The 25,732-nt window shown below is 43.5% G+C and overlaps 1 protein-coding gene across 1 annotated transcript in view; it reads right to left on the reverse strand.

Annotated features, from left to right (window-relative positions):
- LOC141247795 (CD99 antigen-like) overlaps positions 1-25,505 on the reverse strand; it is a 62,359-nt gene extending 36,854 nt beyond the window's left edge. The window contains exons 1-9 of the mRNA XM_073669270.1: positions 25,403-25,505; positions 24,969-25,001; positions 23,157-23,231; positions 23,006-23,038; positions 22,809-22,874; positions 20,398-20,430; positions 14,092-14,154; positions 13,211-13,264; positions 2,349-2,369 (exon numbers count right to left, since the gene is read on the reverse strand). Coding sequence (XP_073525371.1) covers positions 2,349-2,369; positions 13,211-13,264; positions 14,092-14,154; positions 20,398-20,430; positions 22,809-22,874; positions 23,006-23,038; positions 23,157-23,231; positions 24,969-25,001; positions 25,403-25,505 — 481 coding nt within the window. The remainder of the gene's footprint in view (positions 1-2,348; positions 2,370-13,210; positions 13,265-14,091; positions 14,155-20,397; positions 20,431-22,808; positions 22,875-23,005; positions 23,039-23,156; positions 23,232-24,968; positions 25,002-25,402) is intronic.
- Positions 25,506-25,732: the final 227 nt, after the last annotated feature.

Genomic DNA, 25,732 nt, shown 5'->3' on the forward strand with positions numbered 1-25,732 from the left:
CTGTCCAGGCTTTCATGCTCATATGAAGCGCACTATACAGTCATTAATACACGGTGATATACTGTCCAGGCTTTCATGGTCATATGAAGCGCACTATACAGTCATTAATACACGGTGATATACTGTCCAGGCTTTCATGCTCATATGAAGCGCACTATACAGTCATTAATACACGGTGATATACTGTCCAGGCTTTCATGCTCATATGAAGCGCACTATACAGTCATTAATACACGGTGATATACTGTCCAGGCTTTCATGCTCATATGAAGCACACTATACATTCATTAATACACGGTGATATACTGTCCAGGCTTTCATGCTCATATGAAGCGCACTATACATTCATTAATACACGGTGATATACTGTCCAGGCTTTCATGGTCATATGAAGCGCACTATACATTCATTAATACACGGTGATATACTGTCCAGGCTTTCATGCTCATATGAAGCGCACTATACAGTCATTAATACACGGTGATATACTGTCCAGGCTTTCATGGTCATATGAAGCGCACTATACATTCATTAATACACGGTGATATACTGTCCAGGCTTTCATGCTCATATGAAGCGCACTATACAGTCATTAATACACGGTGATATACTGTCCAGGCTTTCATGCTCATATGAAGCGCACTATACAGTCATTAATACACGGTGATATACTGTCCAGGCTTTCATGCTCATATGAAGCGCACTATACAGTCATTAATACACGGTGATATACTGTCCAGGCTTTCATGCTCATATGAAGCGCACTATACAGTCATTAATACACGGTGATATACTGTCCAGGCTTTCATGCTCATATGAAGCGCACTATACAGTCATTAATACACGGTGATATACTGTCCAGGCTTTCATGCTCATATGAAGCGCACTATACAGTCATTAATACACGGTGATATACTGTCCAGGCTTTCATGCTCATATGAAGCGCACTATACATTCATTAATACACGGTGATATACTGTCCAGGCTTTCATGCTCATATGAAGCACACTATACAGTCATTAATACACGGTGATATACTGTCCAGGCTTTCATGCTCATATGAAGCACACTATACATTCATTAATGCACGGTGATATACTGTCCAGGCTTTCATGGTCATATGAAGCGCACTATACATTCATTAATACACGGTGATATACTGTCCAGGCTTTCATGCTCATATGAAGCGCACTATACAGTCATTAATACACGGTGATATACTGTTCAGGCTTTCATGCTCATATGAAGCGCACTATACATTCATTAATACACGGTGATATACTGTCCAGGCTTTCATGCTCATATGAAGCGCACTATACATTCATTAATGCACGGTGATATACTGTCCAGGCTTTCATGGTCATATGAAGCACACTATACATTCATTAATACACGGTGATATACTGTCCAGGCTTTCATGCTCATATGAAGCGCACTATACAGTCATTAATACACGGTGATATACTGTCCAGGCTTTCATGCTCATATGAAGCGCACTATACATTCATTAATGCACGGTGATATACTGTCCAGGCTTTCATGGTCATATGAAGCGCACTATACATTCATTAATACACGGTGATATACTGTCCAGGCTTTCATGCTCATATGAAGCGCACTATACATTCATTAATACACGGTGATATACTGTCCAGGCTTTCATGCTCATATGAAGCGCACTATACATTCATTAATACACGGTGATATACTGTCCAGGCTTTCATGCTCATATGAAGCGCACTATACAGTCATTAATACACGGTGATATACTGTCCAGGCTTTCATGCTCATATGAAGCGCACTATACATTCATTAATACACGGTGATATACTGTCCAGGCTTTCATGCTCATATGAAGCGCACTATACATTCATTAATACACGGTGATATACTGTCCAGGCTTTCATGCTCATATGAAGCACACTATACAGTCATTAATACACGGTGATATACTGTCCAGGCTTTCATGCTCATATGAAGCACACTATACATTCATTAATACACGGTGATATACTGTCCAGGCTTTCATGCTCATATGAAGCACACTATACATTCATTAATGCACGGTGATATACTGTCCAGGCTTTCATGGTCATATGAAGCGCACTATACATTCATTAATACACGGTGATATACTGTCCAGGCTTTCATGCTCATATGAAGCGCACTATACAGTCATTAATACACGGTGATATACTGTCCAGGCTTTCATGCTCATATGAAGCACACTATACAGTCATTAATACACGGTGATATACTGTCCAGGCTTTCATGCTCATATGAAACATTCCCCACTGCTGCTCATTAAAGACATTCTGGCCAATCATAGAAAGAAATCTGCCACTTACCCTTCGGATTATTATCATGATCTGCAATAAAAGTAACAAATATGTATAAGAAACTTTCCTATACACTGTCATATATGGAGGCTCATTATGCTGCCAGAATTATCAATGGAATAAGGTAAATCAGCATGGCCGTTTATAACACTTCATAGGTGTATTCCCGATTTCTGCCACTAGAGGGCACACATTGGTATGTAAAGTCTATCCAGACAGCATAGTGACCACAGCCTGGGCTGCATGCAGGCACATTGACAATGCAGGTCAGCGAGGATCTGTGATATATAGGTGACCTGAGGATAGGCCACGAATATTACATGTCTGAAGAGCCCCTGTAAGGCATCAGTAACAGGGGACGACACACTCCTCACCACAAATAAAAGGCAAATTTTCCACTCTGTTGCTAATAAAGGAAAACTTTTTAGGTGTGCGCCTCTACGGCTTCTCCTTTTGCTTGTTTGGTACAATAAAGTCTATACTGTCTTTCTTTTATCTGAATTCTAAGATTTGAAGTGCCATCCCTGGGTCAGAGAAAAGCATACACTTTACCTTATGTGCATAGAAAATGTGCTGAATTCAGAGAGTATGGTGTTGTCATATCATTAACGGAGCTGGTTATTGCCCCCGATCATTTCCCTTTCTGGGGGGAATCCCCACGTCCTGCTGGATGAAGCATGCAATCAGGGTATACAGTGCCTACAAGTAGTATTCAACCCCCTGCAGATTTAGCTGGTTTGATAAGATGCAAATAAGTTAGAGCCTTCAAACTGCATTCGAGAGTAGGTTTTATGAACAGAAGCATAAATCTTACAAACCAAAAAGTTATGTTGCTCAGTTGAATTTTATTAAATTTTAAACATAAAAGTGTGGGTCAATTATTATACAACCCCTATGTTTAATATTTTGTGGAATAACCCTGGTTTGCAATTACAGCTAATAATCGTCTTTTATAAGACCTGATCAGGCCGGCACAGGTCTGTGAAGTTATCTTGGCCCACTCCTCCATGCAGATCTTCTCCAAGTTATCTAGGTTCTTTGGGTGTCTCATGTGGACTTTATTCTTGAGCTCCTTCCACAAGTTTTCAATTGGGTTAAGGTCAGGAGACTGACTAGGTCACTCCAACACCTTGACTTTTTCCCTCTTGAACCAGGCCTTGGTTTTCTTGGCTGTGTGCTTTGGGTCGTTGTCTTGTTGGAAGATGAAATTACGACCCATCTTAAGATCCTTGATGGAGGAGCGGAGGTTCTTGGCCAAAATCTCCAGGTAGGCCGTGCTATCCATCTTCCCATGGATGCGAACCAGATGGCCAGGCCCCTTGGCAGAGAAACAGCCCCACAGCAGGATGCTGCCACCACCATGCTTGACTGTAGGGATGGTATTCTTGGGGTCGTATGCAGTGCCATCCAGTCTCCAAACGTCACGTGTGTGGTTGGCACCAAAGATCTCGATCTTGGTCTCATCAGACCATAGAACCTTGAACCAGTCTGTCTCAGAGTCCTCCAAGTGATCATGAGCAAACTGTAGACGAGCCTTGACATGACGCTTTGAAAGTAAAGGTACCTTACGGGCTCGTCTGGAACGGAGACCATTGCGGTGGAGTACGTTACTTATGGTATTGACTGAAACCAATGTCCCCACTGCCATGAGATCTTCCCGGAGCTCCTTCCTTGTTGTCCTTGGGTTAGCCTTGACTCTTCGGACAAGCCTGGCCTCAGCACGGGAGGACACTTTCAAAGGCTGTCCTGGCCGTGGAAGGCTAACAGTAGTTCCATAAGCCTTCCACTTACAGATGATGCTCCCAACAGTGGAGACAGGTAGGCCCAACTCCTTGGAAAGGGTTTTGTACCCCTTGTCAGCCTTGTGACCCTCCACGATCTTGACTCTGATGGCCTTGGAATGCTCCTTTGTCTTTCCCATGTTGACCATGTCTGAGTGCTGTTCACAAGTTTGGGGAGGGTCTTAAATAGTCAGAAAAGGCTGGCAAAAGAGATCTTTAATCCACACATGTGAAGCTCATTATTCTTGGTGCCTGAACTACTTCTTAATACTTTAGGGGGACCAAACAGAATTCTTGTGGTTTGAGGGGTTGAATAATAAATGACACTCTGAATTAACTTTTAACGTTTTAAAAAAAAAAAAAAAAAAAAAAAAAAAAAATTTGCTGCAGTGCATTTCCCACTTCCAGGCTGATCTACAGTACAAATGTCACAATGCCAAGTTAATTCCGCATGTGTCAACCAGCTAAATCTGCAGGGGGTTGAATACTACTTGTAGGCACTGTAAGCAGCTCCTTGTTAGAGCGCGGTCCCTTTGGCCGGGTTCACACAGGTACATTTCACGGTCTGTGTACAGACTAATGACCGGACTGACCGCAGGTATCTCAATCTGAGCTTACAGTCTCGTAGATACATATGAGGCTACAAGTTCAGGCAAAGAAACCTGTGGTCAGTCAGGGCATTAGTGTCTGTATACAGACCGAGAAATGTGCTCATGTGCCTAGAAATACTGTCTATAAGGGCTTGTTCAGACAAGCGTATTGCCATGTGCTACACAAAGCACACAAACCCATTAAGCCAAGTGTACATAGCCCATTCTATACATGGACTAATGGCCTATATGGGGGGGAAAAAAAAAAGAAAGAAAAATACGGCTCCTGCGCTATATGGATGAGCACACTGAGCTGCCTGAGTATTAGAATGGCCGTCTGAACCCAGGCAAAGTCATGAGTCTGTTACTAAAGGAGAACAAGCAGGATCTGACTTGAGGTCCCTTAGCTTCAAATACCAAGACCCTGGTACTATCACAATTTTACCCTACATTTAAAGGGTGCACCAGGAAGTAATGGTGGAGGTCAGACGACCGCTGATCAAGCATTTATCCCCTATCCAGTAGAAAGGGAATAAATGCTTCTGGATGGAATAGCCGTTTAAAGAAGTTTTTCCCCTCACCCATGACAGCACACCTTGAGAGAGGGATCCGCCCCATCAAGGACAGGAAAGCGTCTGAAATAAAAGGGCGGTACCTCTCCCTCGCTTCAGCTCGTTTCCGGTCCTTGATGGGAACCTGTCTGGAAAAGAAGACTTACCTGGGTCTGTTCCGGTGTGGAAGAGCGGGCACTGGCCTGTGCACCGGGTTCCAGCCTCCAGAAGCGCCGTCCGCAGCTCCCTTGGGTCCTGCGTCCGAGCGGTCACACGCGGTGAGGCAGGCTCCGGCTTCCCGTAGACCGCTGCACCGCCCCCCCCGTCGCTTCTGTCGGCCGTGTTCCGGAGCGGCAACTTCCGGGTATGACGCGCCTGACGTCACGGCGTGGGGCACGCTGGGAGAGGCGTGCCGGGTGAAATCAGGGGGCGGAGCCCAATCCAAAATGGCGGTACCCTGTAAAGCACTCCCGGGCCGGTTTTTCTGTTGAGAGCCTCGGCCTGGGAAGGAGGGGGAGGGCCCTTGAACCGGAGGAGGTTCTGGATGGCCCTATATTATGGGGGGGGGTTTATCCTGGGAGCGTGGCACGCTTCTGCAAGATGGCTGACGAGGATAGTCAAGAGCAGCAACTAACCCGTCCCCCCACCTCAGCAACATTAGAGGCAGACTGACGCCTCTCACGCGGACAGCCGCTAGAGCAATCACAGTGGCAGCCGCAGGAGCAAGGTATCAAACACCTCTGGACCATCCAGAAAGGAATCATCGCGTGTTCTGCTACAGCCTCCGAATCCGGTACCCATTTGTGACTTCAGGGGTGAGTGATCTTCGTGAATGTCACCTTTTAGTAATGGGAAGTCTCTTATGAGCTTCCTTCTGTAAGAGCCTAAGAAGGAGTAGCGCCAAGCAAAAGCACAGGATTTGTGCCCTATGCCAAACTTCCCTTCCCATAGATTGTCAAAAGCCGCTTTGCCCGAACTGCATTAATAAAACTATAGCAGAAAATTCTCTGGATTTCGCATCCAATCTGAAATCCATAGTCCACGCAGAGGTTCAGGGGTCCCTGAAGGGGTTGTTTAGAGGGAAGAAAAGATCCCATAGAGATGTCTCCTCCAACTCTGATTCCTCCTAGTCCGAGGATGTATGGCTGAGTGATTCATCATCCTCTTCCTCAGCGGATAACGGTAGACCCTGCTTCCCCATTGAGGGTATGGACAAACTGGTCAGAGCAGTCAGATCAGACATGGGTCTGGGGGAGGAGAAAGCATCCAAATCCCAGGAAGACGTTATGTTTGCAGGCCTTGGGAGATAAAAAGACGCTCCTTCCCAGCAAACACTAAAATTCAGGACCTCATTGACCGAGAGTGGAAAAAAACAGAGATCAGGGGCCTTACCCTCCTTCTCTAAAAGAAGGTACCCCTTGGAGAAGGACTCTGAGCCTTGGGATAAAATCCCCAAAGTTGACGGGACTGTAGCCAGGTCATCCAAAAAAAAAATCTTCCCTACCCTTGGAGGATTCAGGCGTCCTAAAGGATGCCCTTGATAAAAAGGCTGACTCCGAAGCTGCAGCAGGAGGCCTGAAGCCTGCGGTAGCTGGCACCTGTGTGAAAAGGTCTCTCACGGTGTGGCTCCAACAATTGGAAGACCAACTTAGGGATAAAAAGATCCCTAGGGATAGAATCCTTTCAAATCTGCCCCTAATGCAGGCAGCGTCGGCCTTCCTGGCAGACTCTTCAGCGGACTCTGTTAGACTTGCTGATCTAGCCGAGAGTCTATCTAATGCTGCCAGACGAGCCTTGTGGCTCAAGGATTGTCCAGGCGACCTACAATCCAAACATGAATTATGTTCCCTCCTGTGTGACGGCAGACTCCTGTTTGGCCAGAAGCTGGATGACCTCTTAGAGATGGCTGGTGATAGGAACAAAGGGTTCCCAGGATTTTCAGGGGACTCAAAAAGGTTTAGTTTTTGGAGGAGAAAATGTAATCGGGGGTCGCCCTCCGGGAGACAGGAGAAGATGGGAGTCCAAATCCAAGAAGGAGTCAGGCTATATGTTTGGAGGACCGTCCTCCAATACAAAAAAGTCTTCCCAATGACGCCAGGCCAGTGCTAGGGGAGAGGCTTTCGCCACTTTATTCCAGCTTGGGAAGCCATTACATCAAACCCCTGGATTCTGAATATTGTGAGTGGTGGCCTGAAGATACGGTTCAGCCAGATTCCTCGCCGGACCTTTATGATTACCCCCAAGAGGAAGGTCCAGGAAGAACAGATAGCCCTGGAGTCAGAAATATTAGGGCTAGTAGAGAAACGGGTCCTTCTCGAAGTTCCGATACCACAAAGGAGGAAGGGATTCTATTCCCCTCTGTTAATGATAAAAAAAACCCAATGGGTCCTTAAGGACCATCATCAACCTCTTTAAACCAGTTGATAAGAGAACCAGACTTTCAAGATTGAGTCAGTGAGCTCAGCAGTGAAGCTCTTGCACCACAATTGCTTTATGGCAGTAATAGACTTGAAGGGCGCATATTATCACGTCCCAATTCATCCGGACTACCAGAAATATCTGAGAGTAGCCCTGTTCATTTAGAAAGAGCTGAGACATTTTCAGTTTACTGCCCTACCCTTCGGCCTCTCCATAGCCCGGAGAATATTCACGAAATTAATAGCAGAAGTAACAGCCTTTCTACGAATCAAAAACGTAGCGATCGTTCCCTATTTAGACGTCTTTTTGGTAATAGGGAAATCAGAAGTCCACTGCTCCAGTCAACTTCTAGAAGTCACGGCGGTATTGCAACAGCTAGGGTGGTTGGTAAATACCCAAAAGTCAAAATTAACCCCCTCAAGGACTCAGGTCTTCCTAGCTCTAATCCTGGATTCTCGTCTCCAAGCTCGCTTCCTCCCAGAAGACAAGGTCCGCAAAATAATCAATTTAGTTTTGAAAGCCATACAGTCTCCAGTGATGTCCCTATGAGAAGCAATGTCCCTCCTGGGCTCTATAACAGCCTGTCTCACAGCAGTCAGATGGGCTCAAGGGCATATGAGACTTCTTCAGTGGGAGGTCCTGTCAGCGCAGAAGTCCTTGAACGGGCGTTTAGAAAGCAAGTTCTCTCTCTCCCTAGAAGCTGTAGATTCCCTTTCATGGTGGACAGACAGGAAAAATCTGACCTCAGGCGTGTAGTGTTCCAGACCAGTAGATCATTTGATTACTGCGGCTCCGGATGGGGGGGCTCATCTAGCAGAGCTCTCAGTACAGGGTCACTGGGCATACCACGAAATGGGAGCATCCTCAAACTTAAAAAGAACTTTGAGCATATCCCTGATATGCTTCCTTCCTCACATTCATGGTCACCAAGTCCAGGTCAGGTCCGACAACCGGACAACAGTAGCCTATGCAAATCACCAGGGAGGAACAAGGTCACGCTCCCTGATGGCTGTGGCAGACAGAATTCTACATCTGGCAGAGCAACACCTCCCATCCCTCAGTGCCCTTCACATAAGGGGGGTGGAAAACGTAAGGGCAGATTTTCTCAGCCGCCACACTCTAAGATGGGGAGTGGAGCTTAAACCCGGGGGTCTTCCAACAGATTGTCCAGTTATGGGGACAGCCAGACATAGATCTGTTCGCCACAAGAGCAAACAGGAAGGTAGACAGATTCTGTTCCTTAAACCCAGCAGAAAATCCCCATGCTGTAGATGCCCTCCAGATTCCTTGGAAGTTCAGGAAGGTCTATGCCTTTCCCCCCATTAGTAATGGTTCCAGCAGTGGTGAGGAAGATTCGGGAGGATGGTGCAAGAATAATTCTTATAGCCCCTTTTTGGCACAAGAGGCCTTGGTTCTCCCTACTTCAACTAATGTCGGTTTCAGATCCCTGGGTTCCACCAGAGAGGCCGGACCTTCTCATTCAGGGACCAGTATTCCACGCCCAAGCCAGGGGATTCCATCTTGCGGCATGGAATTTGAGAGGTCACTACTACGTAACAAGGGGTTTTCACCAGGGTTAGTCTCTACCCTGCTGGATAGTAGGAAACCAATAACGACTAAAATTTATAACCGAGTCTGGGGGAAATTCCTAGATTTTATAGATGCCCCGTTATCAGACAAGCCTCCAATCAAGGGAATCCTGGAGTTTCTGGAAAAGGGGCATGACCTGGGTCTAGCCATGGGGACTCAGAGTTCAGGTGTCAGCCTTAGGGGTGACCTATAATTGTAACTTGGCTGGGAACAGGTGGGTCTCTTGATTTATCAAGTCCTGTACCAGAGCAAGACCGGTTCGGTCCCTTAGAGTTGCTTCCTGGGACCTGAATTTGGTCTTGAACGCACTTACCAGTGACGCATTCGAGCCCCTACAGGACATCTCTCGAAAGATCCTCACCCTTAAGACCATCCTCTTAGTGGCCTTAACATCAGCTCGTAGGGTGGGTGACCTGCAGGCCCTTTCGGTTGATCCTCCGTAAAAAGCAAATTTATGATAAGGTCACCTTGCGACCAGATCCAGCATATCTTCCCAAAGTGGTATCTAGATTCCACTGTAACCAGGAGATTGGATTGCTGCTAAACAAGTGTAGTACAAAAAACCCAGGGGAAGTTAGATTCCATAACCTAGATGTTAGCAGATCCCTACTACAGTACATTAACCTGACTAGTGTATGGAGGAAGGACCATTCCTTGTTCCTGGCCTTTCAGGGGAGTAGGAAAGGTCACGGGGTGTCCAAGGGTACCATTTCTAGGTGGCTTAGGGAGGCCATTTGCTTAGCCTATAAGTCCACAGGGGTTCCAGCTCCGGACAATGTGAGGGCTCATTCCACCAGAGCCGTCGCAACCTCCTGGGCAGAGAGGGCAGACATCTAAATCGATCAGATATGTAGAGCTGCTACTTGGTCTACACCATCCACCTTCTATAAACACTATCTGTTGAATCTGTCCTCCTCTGACCTTACCTTAGGGAGAAGGGTACTTCAAGCGGTAGTCCCTCCCTAGGGTGCTCATAATTCTCAAATTCTCTCAAGGTGTGCTGTCATGGGTGAGGGGAACACACCAAGGTTACTTACCGATAGCCGGTTTTTCCTGAACACATGACATCACCCGTAGTTTCCCCCCCCCCTATTTTTCAGTTTCTCACACCCTGGTGTGCACTGTTTGGGGTGTTATATATATTGTAGGTGTTGGTTATATGTCTAACCGTTTTGGGAGACCCTCTCAATGCTCTGTAAACAACTGAAGCGAGGGAGAGGTACCGCCCTTTTATTTCAGACGGTTTCCTGTCCTTGATGGGGTGGATCCCTCTCTCAAGGTGTGCTGTCATGGGTTCAGGAAAAACAGGCTACCGGTAAGTAACTTTGGTGTTTTTCATCATTAAAGGCAAGTAGTAAAACTGGAGTGTGTCAGCTGATATCTGCACGCACCAATCTGAGGAAAGTACTAGCTTCCTTCAGCACAGAGCTGATCACAGATTTTAGGTTTACTGTCCCTTTAATAACAAATCTATATTACTTGACTGCTGCCAAGTTCCCTGCAGACAGAGTTACACAGTCATCACAGCTTATTCTTGTGGCGGATGTTGCCAAGTGATGTACAAAAACAGGAACACAACAAGTCGGTATGTAAAGAATTAAATGTGTCTATAGTAAAACTATGCAGCAGTAAGGAAGTCCAGCACTTGTAAGGAAATCCCATTTACAATAGCTGCGACGATGAGCGGGCACTTAGGAGTAAACTTTACATATTACACATTGTTCTATTCTACGAATGTGATTACAGGACTTTGTACAGCACTGTGCACAGCTAGTATTCACCAACACAAACTGCCGACCGCAGGATCTGCTGCGTAACGCAGACCGATTGTGGGAGAAAAGGCTCACATGTACTGCACTAATGTTTCTCATCAGTCCATACAAGAAACATACTCCAAAAGTCAACATTTTGGAAACTGCACCCCCTTTAGGAATTTTTTTATTTTTTTTTTAAGTATTTTTTAAGTAATTAGCATTTGGATCCTCATGCCACTGGGGCCAAGGTATATAACTTAAAAATACAAAAGGGTTCTCTATTGACCAACGTTGGGAAACAGTTTGCTGTTCATTAATCTGTTCGCACACAGTTGACCGGAGACTGCTTAGATCTGGATCCATACAAAAACGTTTGGATAGACTCGTGATGTATGCATTGCTACATTACATACACTTCTAAAATCTGCGGATTCCAAAAGTGGTCGCCACTATCGGGGCGCTGAAGGAAGGATCACCGCTACTGGGGAAGTGGAAAGCCCCTAGAATAAAGTACAATCATCTTATGAAGCACTGTGTGCAGCCAGACATTTTAGATCAGACACTCAAGACATGTGTCAGCGATTTTGGACGAGGCCAAAAAAATCAGACATGTGAAGAGCCCAACAGACTTCAATAGGTACGAGTGTCATCCCTCATCACTATTCACAAACTAATTTCTCAAAACTCATATATAAAAGAAACCGAAACCACTGAACACATCAGGGTGTGGGACGAAAGCATATCCCCAGAGGAAACCCTCAAATCAAAAGGCAAAACATGCAAACTCAGACTCAAATCAGATATTTCTCAGATTGTTTTTTTGGAGGGGAAGGAGGGGGTTGACCCAAACAAAAAAAAAAAAACACAGCCATTGTGCTACTGGTTTTAGGCTCAGCCTTTGATGACCTATCATTATTAGGTCCCGGACCACTCCTTTAACGTATACAAAACAACTGCTCGAAGTGCATACAGTACAGACCAAAAGTTTGGACACACCTTCTCATTTAAAGATTTTTCTGTATTTTCATGACTATGAAAATTGTACATTCACACTGAAGGCATCAAAACTATGAATTAACACATGTGGAATTATATAGTTAACAAAACAGTGTGAAACAACTGAAAATATGTCTTATATTCTAGGTTCTTCAAAGAAGCCACCTTTTGCTTTGATGACTGCTTTGCACACTCTTGGCATTCTCTTGATGAGCTTCGAGAGGTAGTCACCGGAAATGGTTTTCACTTCACAGGTGTGCCCTGTCAGGTTTAATAAGTGGGATTTCTTGCCTTATAAATGGGGTTGGGACCATCAGTTGTGTTGTGCAGAAGTCAGGTGGATACACAGCTGATAGTCCTACTGAATAGACTGTTAGAATTTGTATTATGGCAGGAAAAAAGTAAAGAAAAATGAGTGGCCATCATTACTTTAAGAAATGAAGGTCAGTCAGTAAGAAAAATTGGAAAACCATTTCCGGTGACTACCTCTTGAAGCTCATCAAGAGAATGCCAAGAGTGTGCAAAGCAGTCATCAAAGCAAAAGGTGTCTACTTTGAAGAACCTAGAATATAAGACATATTTTCAGTTGTTTCACACTTTGTTGTTAAGTATATAATTCCACATGTGTTAATTCATAGTTTTGAGGCCTTCAATGTGAATGTACAATTTTCATAGTCATGAAAATACAGAAAAAGCTTTAAATGAGAAGGTGTGTCCAAACTTTTGGTCTGTACTGTATATACATACGATCAGTAGTAGAACTACAGCTGAGGATATCATTCAAAGAAAAAAAAGCAGGAATATAATAAACATTAATATCAGAGTAACGTAATGAGAAAAAGCAGAAGACCGCCTTAATACACTTTAATAAGATGAAATAATTGGGGAAATCCTTTCAATCCCTCGTGTAGTCAGACAGCTATTACGCCCCCACACTGTTCTGGGTTTCCATTTAACGTACCGCAGTCCTCCCACTTCTACCCAGATTACTATTTCATATAGGACGTGAATTTGTACTTTTTACCATCAAAATATAGATTTTGTATAATAGTAATTTCTAAATAAGAAAACAAATAATGATACGACATATCGACTATGAATATGGAAATAATGAAGCAATGCAGGAAAGCAGGAATGAACAGTACACGATTTCGGAGATCAGGTGGCTCATTGTGTAGAGATAGATCTTACCACTAGGGTTGTCATGGTGCATTCCAGGTTCAGAAAGATCATCGTCACCAAACGCTGAACAGGAAAGAAAATGGAGAGGAAATATCAGCCACAAACATTAGAGATTAGATTGATACTTCTGATGACAGCACAGTCTTCCCCTCCCTGGATGTCCTCCTATTGTTGAATTGCTAGAGGTCACATTGCTGGCATCCCAACCAATCGCTACAACAGGCGTCCCGATTTCCTGTTAATCACCTCTCCCTGGACTGAGTAGAGGCATGGCCGCATGGTCGCACCCGCATGCAGCTGCTCCAGTCACATTTTATGGAGATTCATGTATAGCACTTGAAGATCTCCACCAGTCAATAGAGCGACAGCACATGTGCGACCATGTAACTCCATTCAGTGCAGAATGTGGAGAGGAGGAACAGAGGATCAGGATGAGTGTGAAGCAGATAAGTGATAAATGTGTTTACTGTTAAAATCTCTTTAAATGGGTTTTGCAGAACCAATGCCCATTACATGACTGTGGAGATCAGTGATGGGAAGTAAGCAGGAGCAGAATACGGGTACTTCTTTATTTTCTGCGCTTTGAGTTCACGGTGAGAAGCAATATAAATGTTTGACTTCCTCCTAGTGGCCCTTTTAAGCAGACACTTCCCCCATGGCTGCCTATAGGGTACCTTTTCTGGTGAACATCTGTAGCGCCACATGGGCCCTTTATCTGTATACACTGCACAGGCATACACCCAATGCTGTACATAGATGATCACCATCAGCTCCCGTCCTTACTGAGGCCTGGAATACTATTTCCCTGTGCCCCTTCACATGAATGTGGATGCTACTTGCTATATCCATGATATGTTTGGAGAAGTCACATTTAGGAGTTTACTTACTACCTCCACCACCACCGCCGCCGCCACCTTGACCCGGTTGAGGTTTCATCGTTGGCTTGTGTGTATCTTTAAAATAAAAGAGATAAAACAACACTCAGGTAAGAAAGTCCAAGTTTTGTTCTTACATGAACACACTGCCCAGAGAGGAACAGTTCTGGGCACCCTGGGATATAAAAGCATAACACCCTCCAGGCACGCATGATAAATACGCGAGTAATTCACAGGACAGCTACAGCAGGATATTAAGTAATAGGACATGTTGGGGCATTTAATGCGGATCTGTCACCAGATTTCACAATACAAATTGGGCAGATAAATCAAATATGCATCTCTTAGATGTTATCCGGTTGGTGTAGTTACTCTGAAAATGAATAGTTTTATTCTCTGCTCCTTAGTGAAGTGTCCTCATCCCTGCTGCTGAGATCTCACACTGCTCAGCACAAGCTGCAGCTGTCAGTCAGGCTGGGTGGGAGGAGACTGAAAACATTTGGGCTCATGAGCTTCTTTAAGATGCACTCATAAAATGCATATTCCAACATTAGGATTTTACAACCATTTTGACCGCAAGTACAGTAGCTTCATCAGGTCTATGAAATCTAGTGACAGAGCTGCTTTAATAGGCATATGAATTTTGTCCTTGCCCAGGAGACATAGACAGTCGGGAGCATCTTCAATACAGTCTGGCAGAGTTCAAGTTTTTCCACTGATCCGGAGTAAAAGGACTTCTGAGTCCAAGACATTTTTAATGGGAACTTATCAAAGAACAGTAGTTACCTGCAGACACAGCGTTAATCTGCAAGGCTATAATTTTTTAGATATATATGTGGTTATCTAACTGGAAGTTCAGCTGCAAAAGGAAAATGAAGTTCTATTCTCCCTGCAGCCGCTCAGTTTCAGTCATGACGCACTATGTAATCACTAGCAATGCTCCTTGATGGACCTCCTGCTCAGCACACGCGCTACAAAGAAGGATATCAGTCAAGCAGCCGTGGGCATAACTACAGCGCACTCACTGTACAGAAAGAACCAGTGTCAGTCTGTGCAGGGCCCAAGATTCAATTTAGGTAGGGCAGTCAATCAACATAAAGGGGATGTTGAGGATTGTGATTGAGGGGGCAGAATGGTGCCCTGAGCTCTCGGCCACGCCAAGGGTGCACCAAGGATCCCCCTCATTTACATAGCAAATAAAACCTTTTTTTATGCAAAACGCAATAACTCAAATCTGCACTACAAGTATGATTTTTATTGGTACAAAGTCCCCCATAGTAATAATAGCAATACTTTAATTTGAGTTTTTAGGGTTACAGACACCCGTCAATATTTGTGGGACCTTTACATTTAAAAGGAGTTTTCAGAGTCTACAAATAACAGGAAAGCACCCAAGTACGAAAAAAATGCCTACAACTAATCAGAAAATGGCACCATAGTCCGGAAGTAGTTATTATTCAGTTTCGGCTATGTACGGCTTCTGAATAGCCATACTGCCGGGGCATGCTGTGGGCGGGATCCCCATCAAGAGAATAGCGATCCCATAATTCTTCACTCAGACATCACCTGTATTTATAGCTCTGCATGCCGCAAGGTGGTACTGGAATTACTCAATGTCTTCACATTCACCAGACTACTCAGCAGAGGACAGCGTGGGGTCTGCTGTCCTATATGTGCAGCACAGCCCCTTCAGTTATAAGGGGAGGGGGGGGTGATCACATGCAGAGTGGAGGAGGGGAGGCAAGACATGGCCACTACAGGGAGGGGAGATGAGAGATAACCATATGTTCAGAGTACATCACGGAGATAACTAGCTGCAGTTAAAACATTTGCACATGATTAATGCCATATGTCTACATGACATTACATAACTGTGCGGATGAACGTTTCCTCCCATTTGGCTATTCATACAATAGGATAGCCGACAATCTTTATAATGTATAGTACAGACCAAAAGTTTGGACACACCTCCTCATTTAAAGATTTTCTGTATTTTCATGACTTTGAAAATTGTACATTCACACTGAAGGCATCAAAACTATGAATTAACACATGTGGAATTATATACTTAACAAAAAAGTGTGAAACAACTGAAAATATGTCTTATATTCTAGGTTCTTCAAAGTAGCCACCTTTTGCTTTGATGACTGCTTTGCACACTCTTGGCATTCTCTTGATGAGCTTCAAGAGGTAGTCACCGGAAATGGTTTTCACTTCACAGGTGTGCCCTGTCAGGTTTAATAAGTGGGATTTCTTGCCTCATAAATGGGGTTGGGACCATCAGTTGTGTTGTGCAGAAGTCTGGTGGATACACAGCTGATAGTCCTACTGAATAGACTGTTAGTATTTGTATTATGGCAAGAAAAAAGCAGCTAAGTAAAGAAAAACGAGTGGCCATCATTACTTTAAGAAATGAAGGTCAATCAGTGCGAAAAATTGGGAAAACTTTGAAAGTGTCCCCAAGTGCAGTTGCAAAAACCATCAAGCGCTACAAAGAAACTGGCTCACATGAGGACCGTCCCAGGAAAGGAAGACCAAGATTCACCTCTGCTTCTGAGGATAAGTTTCTCCGAGTCACCAGCCTCAGAAATCGCAGGTTAACAGCAGCTCAGATTAGAGACCAGGTCAATGCCACACAGAGTTCTAGCAGCAGACACATCTCTACAACAACTGTTAAGAGGAGACTTTGTGCAGCAGGCCTTCATGGTAAAATAGCTGCTAGGAAACCACTGCTAAGGACAGGCAACAAGCAGAAGAGACTTGTTTGGGCTAAAGAACACAAGGAATGGACATTAGACCAGTGGAAATCTGTGCTTTGGTCTGATGAGTCCAAATTTGAGATCTTTGGTTCCAACCACCGTGTCTTTGTGCGACGCAGAAAAGGTGAACGGATGGACTCTACATGCCTGGTTCCCACCGTTAAGCATGGAGGAGGAGGTGTGATGGTGTGGGGTGCTTTGCTGGTGACACTGTTGGGGATTTAACCAAAATTGAAGGCATACTGAACCAGCATGGCTACCACAGCATCTTGCAGCGGCATGCTATTCCATCCGGTTTGCGTTTAGTTGGACCAACATTTATTTTTCAACAGGACAATGACCCCAAACACACCTCCAGGCTTTGTAAGGGCTATTTGACCAAGGTGGAGAGTGATGGGGTGCTACGCCAGATGACCTGGCCTCCACGGTCACCAGACCTGAACCCAATCGAGATGGTTTGGGGTGAGCTGGACAGCAGAGTGAAGGCAAAAGGGCCAACAAGTGCTAAGCATCTCTGGGAACTCCTTCAAGATTGTTGGAAGACCATTTCCGGTGACTACCTCTTGAAGCTCATCAAGAGAATGCCAAGAGTGTGCAAAGCAGTTATCAAAGCAAAAGGTGGCTACTTTGAAGAACCTAGAATATAAGACATATTTTCAGTTGTTTCACACTTTTTTGTTAAGTATATAATTCCACATGTGTTAATTCGTAGTTTTGATGCCTTCAGTGTGAATGTACAATTTTCAAAGTCATGAAAATACTGAAAAATCTTTAAAATGAGGCGTGTCCAAACTTTTGGTCTGTACTGTACATGCAGGACAATTCCTGGCAAGACTCTCTTCCTCTGATCTTGTTTATTTGGTCACATAACAGTCTCTAATATTTCTCCTATGCTTCTCCCCTAGTCTGGAATTCACTTTCCCAACTAGTCAGACTCACTCCCTCATTTGAAACCTTCAGTTATACTTTTTGTAGTTTATTTATTTTACTCACTTATATAGCGCCATTAATTCCACAGCGCTTTACAGACATTATAGTTATGTATAAACCCTGTTCTTAATGTACAGTTATTAAAATACTAATAAGAGATTTTGCAGATAAAGGAGATGAAACTGGTGTCCTATTTTAACCAAATTCTGTTAAATAGGAAGGCACATTGACTGCAGGCAGATTAATAGCCATGGTAGCACACAATCCTGCAAGATGATCCTCAGTGAAGGAATGGAGCCATCTTAGTAGCCGCATTGCTGTCAAGTGGATAAGATGCATTAGGTCTTGCCTTCTACACAATGGGAAGGCTCACCAGGAGAAGAAGAGATGGCAGAAAGCTAACCAAACAGCTAAAAGTTTTAAATTAATAATTAAGATCAACAATCTTATTTTTGCCGTTAACTACCTCCATGTATGGTCACCTTCACCACGTGCACTTTGTCTTGTAAAACTCGTCATGATTACAGAAGATAAACAGAAAAGTATCCTAACATAGTATGTATGTGTGTATAAATAATACACACACAGTGCCTTGAAAGAGTATTCATACCCAGTCAACTTTTCCATATTTTTTTTTTCACGTTACACCCATAAACCTAAATGTGTTTTATTGGGATTTTATGTGACATACCAACACAAAGTAGCAAATATTTTGTGAAGTGTAAAGGAAATGATATTGTTTTCTAAATATTTCAAAAATATAAATCTGAAAATTGAGACATGCATTTGGATTCAGCCCCCCTTGGTCAATACTTTATAGGAACACTTCTGCTGCAATTACTGCAGCAAGTCTTTGAAGGTATGTCTCTACCAGCTTTGCACATCTAGAGGATGATATTTTTGCCCATTATTCTTTGCACACTAGCTCTAGCTCAGTGAGATTGGAGGACGTGGTCTGTGAACAGCAATTTTCAAGTCTTGCCACAGATTTGCAATGGGATTTAGGCCTGAACTGTGACTGGGCCATTCACACACATGATTATGCTTGGATCTAAACCATCCATTGTAGCTCTGGCAGTAATTTTAGGGTCGTTGTCCTGCTAGAAGGTGAACCACGCCCCAGTCTAAAGAGTTCTGCAGCCTCTAACAGGTTTTCCTCTAACAGTGCCCTGTATTTAGCTGCATCCATAATCCAATCAACTTTGACCAGCTTCTCTGTCCCTTCTGAAGAGAAGTCTCTCCACAGCATGATTCTGTCACCACCATGTTTATTGGGGAGAATGGTGTCTTCAGGGTGATGTGCAGTATTAGTTTTCCACCATACATAGCGTTTTGCCTTTAGTCCAAAAAGTTCTACTTTGGTCTCATCTGAGCAGAGCACCTTCTTCCACTTATACTATCTGTGTCCCCTACATGGCTTTTTGCTAACTGCAAACATGACTTATGGATTGTTTCTGGCCACTCTTCCATAAAGGCCAGATTTGTGGAGCATACGACTATGGGCTCATCCGATAAAAAAAGGATTTGCACTCGGACCAATGTTATTCAATGAGGCAATGCAGATCTGAGTATTTTTTCTCAGCTGTATTCAGCGTGAATAAATAATCGTAGCATGCTGAGATTTGACTCCGAAATAGGATGAGTGCGAGAAAAAAAAAATTATAAAAAAAAAACGGATGCCATAAACACCACTATGGCATCTGATTTTTACAGATATAATGTAATTCTGTAAGATGGGAATCTGTAAATGTCTTATAAACAATGAATAGCTGCTGAGTAAAGAAATGGATTTCATACGGACTGCACACAGATGACAAGTGAGAAAAAAAAATTGTCCCACTTTCCTGGATGAGAATGGGACAGATTTTTTTTTTTTTATATGCTCATGAGACTCCGGCCTAATAGATGTCCTGTGAACAAGTTCTCCCACATGAGCTGTGGATCTCTGCAGCTCCTAAACAGTGGCCATGGGCATCTTGGCTGATTCTCTAATTAGTGCTCTCCTTGCCTGGGATGTCAGTTTAGGTGGACGGCCATGTCTAGGTAGGTTTGCAGTTGTGCCATACTCCAAGTTTTGGATGATTGACTGAACAGTGCTCCGTGAGATGTTCAGAGCTTTTTTTTTTTTTTTTAAATAACCTAACCCAGTTTTACTCTTCTCCACAACTTTATATCTGACCTGTCTGAGACTGTTAGTTTTCATGATGCTGTTTGATCCCTAAGGAACACACCAAGCAAACATCTGAGGCTTTCACAGAATGGCTGTAGTTATACTGAATAAATTATACACAGGTGGACTTCATTTACTATTTGTGACTTTTGGGGTAATCTGTCATTCAGGATTTTATTTAGAGGTTCAAACTACAGGGGGCTGAATACAAATGAACGGCTTAATTTTCAGATATAGATTTTTAAAACAATTAGAAGACCATGTATCGTTTCCTTTATGCTTCACAAATATTTGCTACTTTGCGTTGGTATATCACATAAAATACATTTGTTTGTGGGTGCAATGTGAAGAAGTACAATAAGTATGAATATTCTTCCAAGGCAGTGTGTATTAATATATATATAAAATATATATATACACACATTCATAAATACATATATGAAGATGTTTGTATGTTTTTACCATCTTTGCCAATAGCATCTTCCAAGCTGAATCCTGCAATAAATCAAGAAAACAGACTGTAAACCACAACGTTTATTATACTTGTAAGTTGTTCTGATCAATATTATCTACAACACGATGATTACATTCAAACAGCTTTCTATTTCTATACATTTTTCATGCTTAACCCTTTTGCAACCCTTGGATTTTCAGTTTTTTGCATTTTCATTTTTTGCTCCCCTTGTTCCCAGAGCCATAGCATTTGAGGGCTTATTTTTTGCGGGATGAGTTGTACTTTTCAACGCCATTACTAGATTTACCATTATCGTGTACGAGAAAAAAAATCCAAATGCGCTGAATTTGAAAAAAAAGTGCAATACCACTTTTATTTTTTTACCACGTTCACTGAATGCTAAAACTGACCTGCCATTAATATTCTCCAGGTCATTACGAGTTCGTAGACACCAAACATGTATAGGTTCTTTTTTATTTAAGTGGTGGAAAAAAATTCCAAAGTTTGCTATATAAAAAAGAAAAAAGCCCTTTTCCGAGACCCGTTTCGTCTCCATTTTTCGGGATCTGGGGCTGGGTGAGGGCTTATTTTTTGCGCGCCGAGCTGAAATTTTTATTGATACCATTTTGGGGTAGATCCGATGTTTTGATCGTCCGTTATTGCAATGTTGCGGCGACCAAAAAAACGTAATTCTGGCGTTTAGAATTTTTATCTCGTTACGCAGTTTACCGATCGAATAAATTTTTTTATATTGATAGATCCAGCGATTCTGAACGCGGCGATACCAAATGTGTATGTGGGGGGTTTTTTTGTTTTATTTTGAATGGGGCGAAAGGGGGGTGATTTAAACTTTTATATTTTTTTAATATTTTGAAAAACATTTTTTTTTTCACTTTTTGCTTGCTTCTATAGTCTCCATAGGAGACTAGAAGCAGCACTTGTCTGATCGTCTCTGCTACATAGAGGTGATCAGCAGATCACCTCTATGTAGCAGAAATGGTCCTGTGCTAGGAGCGCTGACCACTAGGTGGCGCTCATAGCGATCAGCTCATGACAACCACTGGAGTCTGCTGCACACCCAGGGTTGTCATGCCCACCCATCAGTGACCCGCGATCACGTGACGGGGTCACCGATGGGCGGGGTAAGTGACGCGCCTCCGGCCCGGCGATGTTAAATACCGCTGTCAGAGATTGACAGCGGCATTTAACATGTTAACAGCTGCGGGTGGATCTTGATTCCACCCGTGGCTGTTGCGGGCACATGTCAGCTGTAAGAATCAGCTGACACGTGCTTGGTTCAGTGCGGGCTCAGCGCCGGAGCTCGCGCTGAACCGGGGGTTACAGCCTTGTGCGCACAAATATAGCACAGTCTGTAAAGTGGTTAAAAGACCTGTTAGCTCTCCTGACACAATTTTTTGTAAGTACCATATTTTTCTGACTATAAAGACACACCTAGGTTTTAGAGGAGGAAAATAGAAAAAAAAATTGAAGCAAAAAATGTGGTCATGCACTGTTCTAGTAACATCCACCCACCCCCCCCCCCCCCAGTATGCATGGCCACCCCTCATCCCCCACCTTGGTATGCATGGCCACCCCTCATCCCCCACCTTGGTATGCATGGCCACCCCTCATCCCCCACCTTGGTATGCATGGCCACCCCTCATCCCCCACCTTGGTATGCATGGCCACCCCTCATCCCCCACCTTGGTATGCTTGGCCACCCCTCATCCCCCACCTTGGTATGCTTGGCCACCCCTCATCCCCCACCTTGGTATGCATGGCCACCCCTCATCCCCCACCATGGTATGCATGGCCACCCCTCATCCCCCATCACGCTGCACACAAAAAAAAAAAAAAAAAAAAAGAAAAAGATTCTACTCACCTTCCTTCTGCTCCAGTGCTGCGTCCTGTCCTGCTGCCAGCAGCTAATCTCCCCGTGTGAGCAGTGCATGACGTCACTGCCATGCGCCCTCACATGGCGATGTCAGCTGCCGGAATAGACACAGCTCCCCATGCCGGGACTATGAACGTGGGGAGTAGTGACTATTCATTCTCCTTAATAGCGCGCACACTGTAGCCACAGCCGTGGCTCCTGCAGAGGCTGGGCGGTTGCTTGTGCCCGCTATTAAAGAGCTTGAATATTCACTCCTCTCCACTCCACTCAGTAAAGCTGATAAGTTCTCTCGATGGGAAACCAAGCCTTAAATATTAAAAGCAGCGCTAATGTAATCCACAATCACGGAAAGGTTTCCCAAGTTTCTCATATATAGAGATACTGTATTAGAAATAAACTAGTGTGTTCCAGGACAGATATTTGTTTTGTTCTTCCTTAAAGGAAGGAAAGTCTTCCGCCATAAAAACTATACCAGTTTATACCTATAGGGTCACTCACAGACATCAAAAGATTAAAACTGCTTACCATCATCATCACCACCACCACCATGTACAACAGATGGAGGTTTTGTAGTTGGCTTCTTAGGTACATCTTAAAAAAGGAGAAGATAAAAAAAAAAAAAAAAGATTCAAAATAAAAAAAACATATTGATTATAACAATTCTCAGGCCGGCAGAAGCAGACTTTACCACTTTAATATGGATCTTATAAAATCATACTTACCGGATGCTCCTCCGGTATCACCAAAGCCAAGACCTACAGAGAAAAAAAAAAAAAAAAAGACGTTATCATCAAAATTAAAGAAATCGACCAGAAAAATGTGGAAAGAACAGAAGCTGGATTCCTAATACAGGTATGCAGCAAAAGGACTTACCATCTAACTCATCTAGAGCACCATCACCTGGACCTGGACCTGGACCAGGTTGAGGTTTTGAAGTTGGTTTCACCTCTATGGAAAACAAATGTGAAAAGTCACCATATCCTTTAGGCTATGTTCTCATGGTGTTGTACTTCATTTAATACTTGTCAAAGTACAAAGCAGCCTACACACTATTCTGACAAACCCAGTGTACGCGGCTTCAAAATGATGAGATGCATACATCTGGGTGTATAATACTGTTCTCCTGCCTCATCTAGATCTCCAGCAGTATTGCAGAGTTGACGTCAAATCTTCCCATACTATTGAAAAAGAGATGAGCATGCAAATTCTGTCCCAGGCTATACAGCAGAGCAGGTAAAAGATCTCCAGGAAAAAACAAAAAGGTCAGCCTAGTATGTGTGCTGCAGAATTTCACTATTAGGTCACACACCAATATAAAAAAAAATTATACAAATACTTAAATTTCTGATTAAATATTCCATTTAGTCTTTTTTGTTTCCTAGAATAAAATAGGATAATGAAAAAAATGGATATTGTAAAATAAAAAACAAAACACATCAAGTTTCAGTTACTGTAGAGAGCCTGCATGAGCAGTTATAAATGATTGATCATTTCTGCTATGTCCTGTACACATGCCAGAAGGTGTGATTGATGGGGTTCCAAGGGCCTTGTCAGATTATGTTAACGGGAATCTATCAACTGGCCTTTACTATGTCATTTGATAGCAGCATAATATAGGGGCAGAGACCCTGATTCCAGCAATGTGTTACTTCCGGCAGCTGTGCATGCGCAGATTGATTAGTGCAACCGGCACCATTTTACTGAAGCCCACTATTAGTCCTCGCTGTGAGCGGTGCTTGCACAGATTGATCTAATGGTGGGCTTCAGTAAAATGGCAGCGGTGGCACTGAGCAATCTATGCATGTGCAGCAACCAGTGCCATTTTCCTGGAGACTTTCAAGAGCTCAAATCTGCGCAAGTGCCGCCCTCGACTAGGACTGCGCCTGCCCGAAATTTCAAAGAAAAAAAAAAAGACACCCAGGCACATCAAGGGGATAGAACAGAGCTGAAGACCCTACCCGCAGGCCCGCCCCGATGCATGAAGATAAGAATACATAGAAACTTCAAAGGATTAAAAAAAATTAACGAAATTGATTTCTTCACCAGAGGTACTATTTATATCAGTATGACAGCGCCAATAAGGCTCTGTCTGTCCTTTACTTAGTAAAATGCTGCTGACAGGTTCTCTTTAAATTTGGAGTCAGGATTCTATTTAAAAAGTGTAAAAATGGAAAAAACTTGCCTGATTATCATGTTTTTCTCTACGTTTCTGAATCCTCATTTAAAAATACTTTGATCCCAATGCAAAACTTTTACAGACAAAAACTGGCATAAAAGCTTTGAAAAGTCGCAAAATTTTGGCGCAACTCAGAGTTGCACCAAAATTCTGTGACTTCTGGCGCTCTCACACCAGTTTCTCCCAGCTCTGAGAAATTGGCGGAGCTATGGTGGAACGGAGCGTGACGCCACAGCTCGTCTAATTTATTATGAGCCGTGGCGTTCCCTACACCTGAAATTTTACTCCAGTCACTAACTGGAGTAAGATTTCTGGCATAGCACATGGAGGCACACATCACTCGTCAGATGCTCCAGATTCATGAAGAAGCGTGCACCTCTGACTCCACCACGCCCCCTTATTAACACTGGCGAGAAAATGGGTAGTCTTGATGAATCAGGACCTGTATGTTTAATAAAAGCAATTCAAACTCATTCATACAGAATAATGAATAATGAAGTCAGTCTTACCATCTGGCCCAAGCGCTTCTGACAAGTCAAAATCTGCAGCATAACAAGAGAAAATCATTAAAAAAAGGTTTATCACTTTAAAGAGTAACTTATTTAGCTCTGAGGAGATCTCATGTATATGTATAAATACAGGTGTAGTCAATACAAAGGACTGGCACATGACATTCTTTCTAAGGACCTTATAAAGGACCAGGGGACATCTATTACACTTGCGTGGAAGAAAGGCGATTTTATCATCTAAACAGGAAAGGGTTCTTTACAGTCAGAGCAGTCAGATTGTGGAAAGCCGACCTCAAGAGGTAGTAATGGCCGACACTATAACAGCATTTTAAAAAGAGCCAGATCCTTTTGTCACAACAAATGCAATCAAATCATAAATTATACAAGATCTATCCCTAGATTTACAAATGATGAAGTTGATGGATCTGTGTAACTAGCTCTCAAGTTGGTCAGCATGTAATAAAGGCGACGACCAACAGTGTAATTAAAGGGGTTGGCCACTACTTCTTTATTGATGGCTATCTTATGGTAGGCCATCACTATATGATCATGGAGGTGTGACACCCGCCACCCAAAGATCAGCTGTTTACAGAAGTTCCTGGATTCTGCCACAAAACACTGCAGCCCCGGCAAAACTATAGTGGCCGCAGCTGGGTACTGCAGAGCCACGCCCTATTCAAATCAACGTGAAGAAAGTAAGGCTTAGCAAATTAGATGCTGAACTCAGTACAGGACTCGATTATAGGCAGCAAACAGCATCCAGA

Source organism: Phyllobates terribilis, unplaced genomic scaffold (assembly GCF_046119375.1).
Source record: "Phyllobates terribilis strain yellow unplaced genomic scaffold, ASM4611937v1 Scaffold_2__4_contigs__length_985480577, whole genome shotgun sequence".
Classification (NCBI taxonomy): Eukaryota; Metazoa; Chordata; class Amphibia; order Anura; family Dendrobatidae; genus Phyllobates; species Phyllobates terribilis.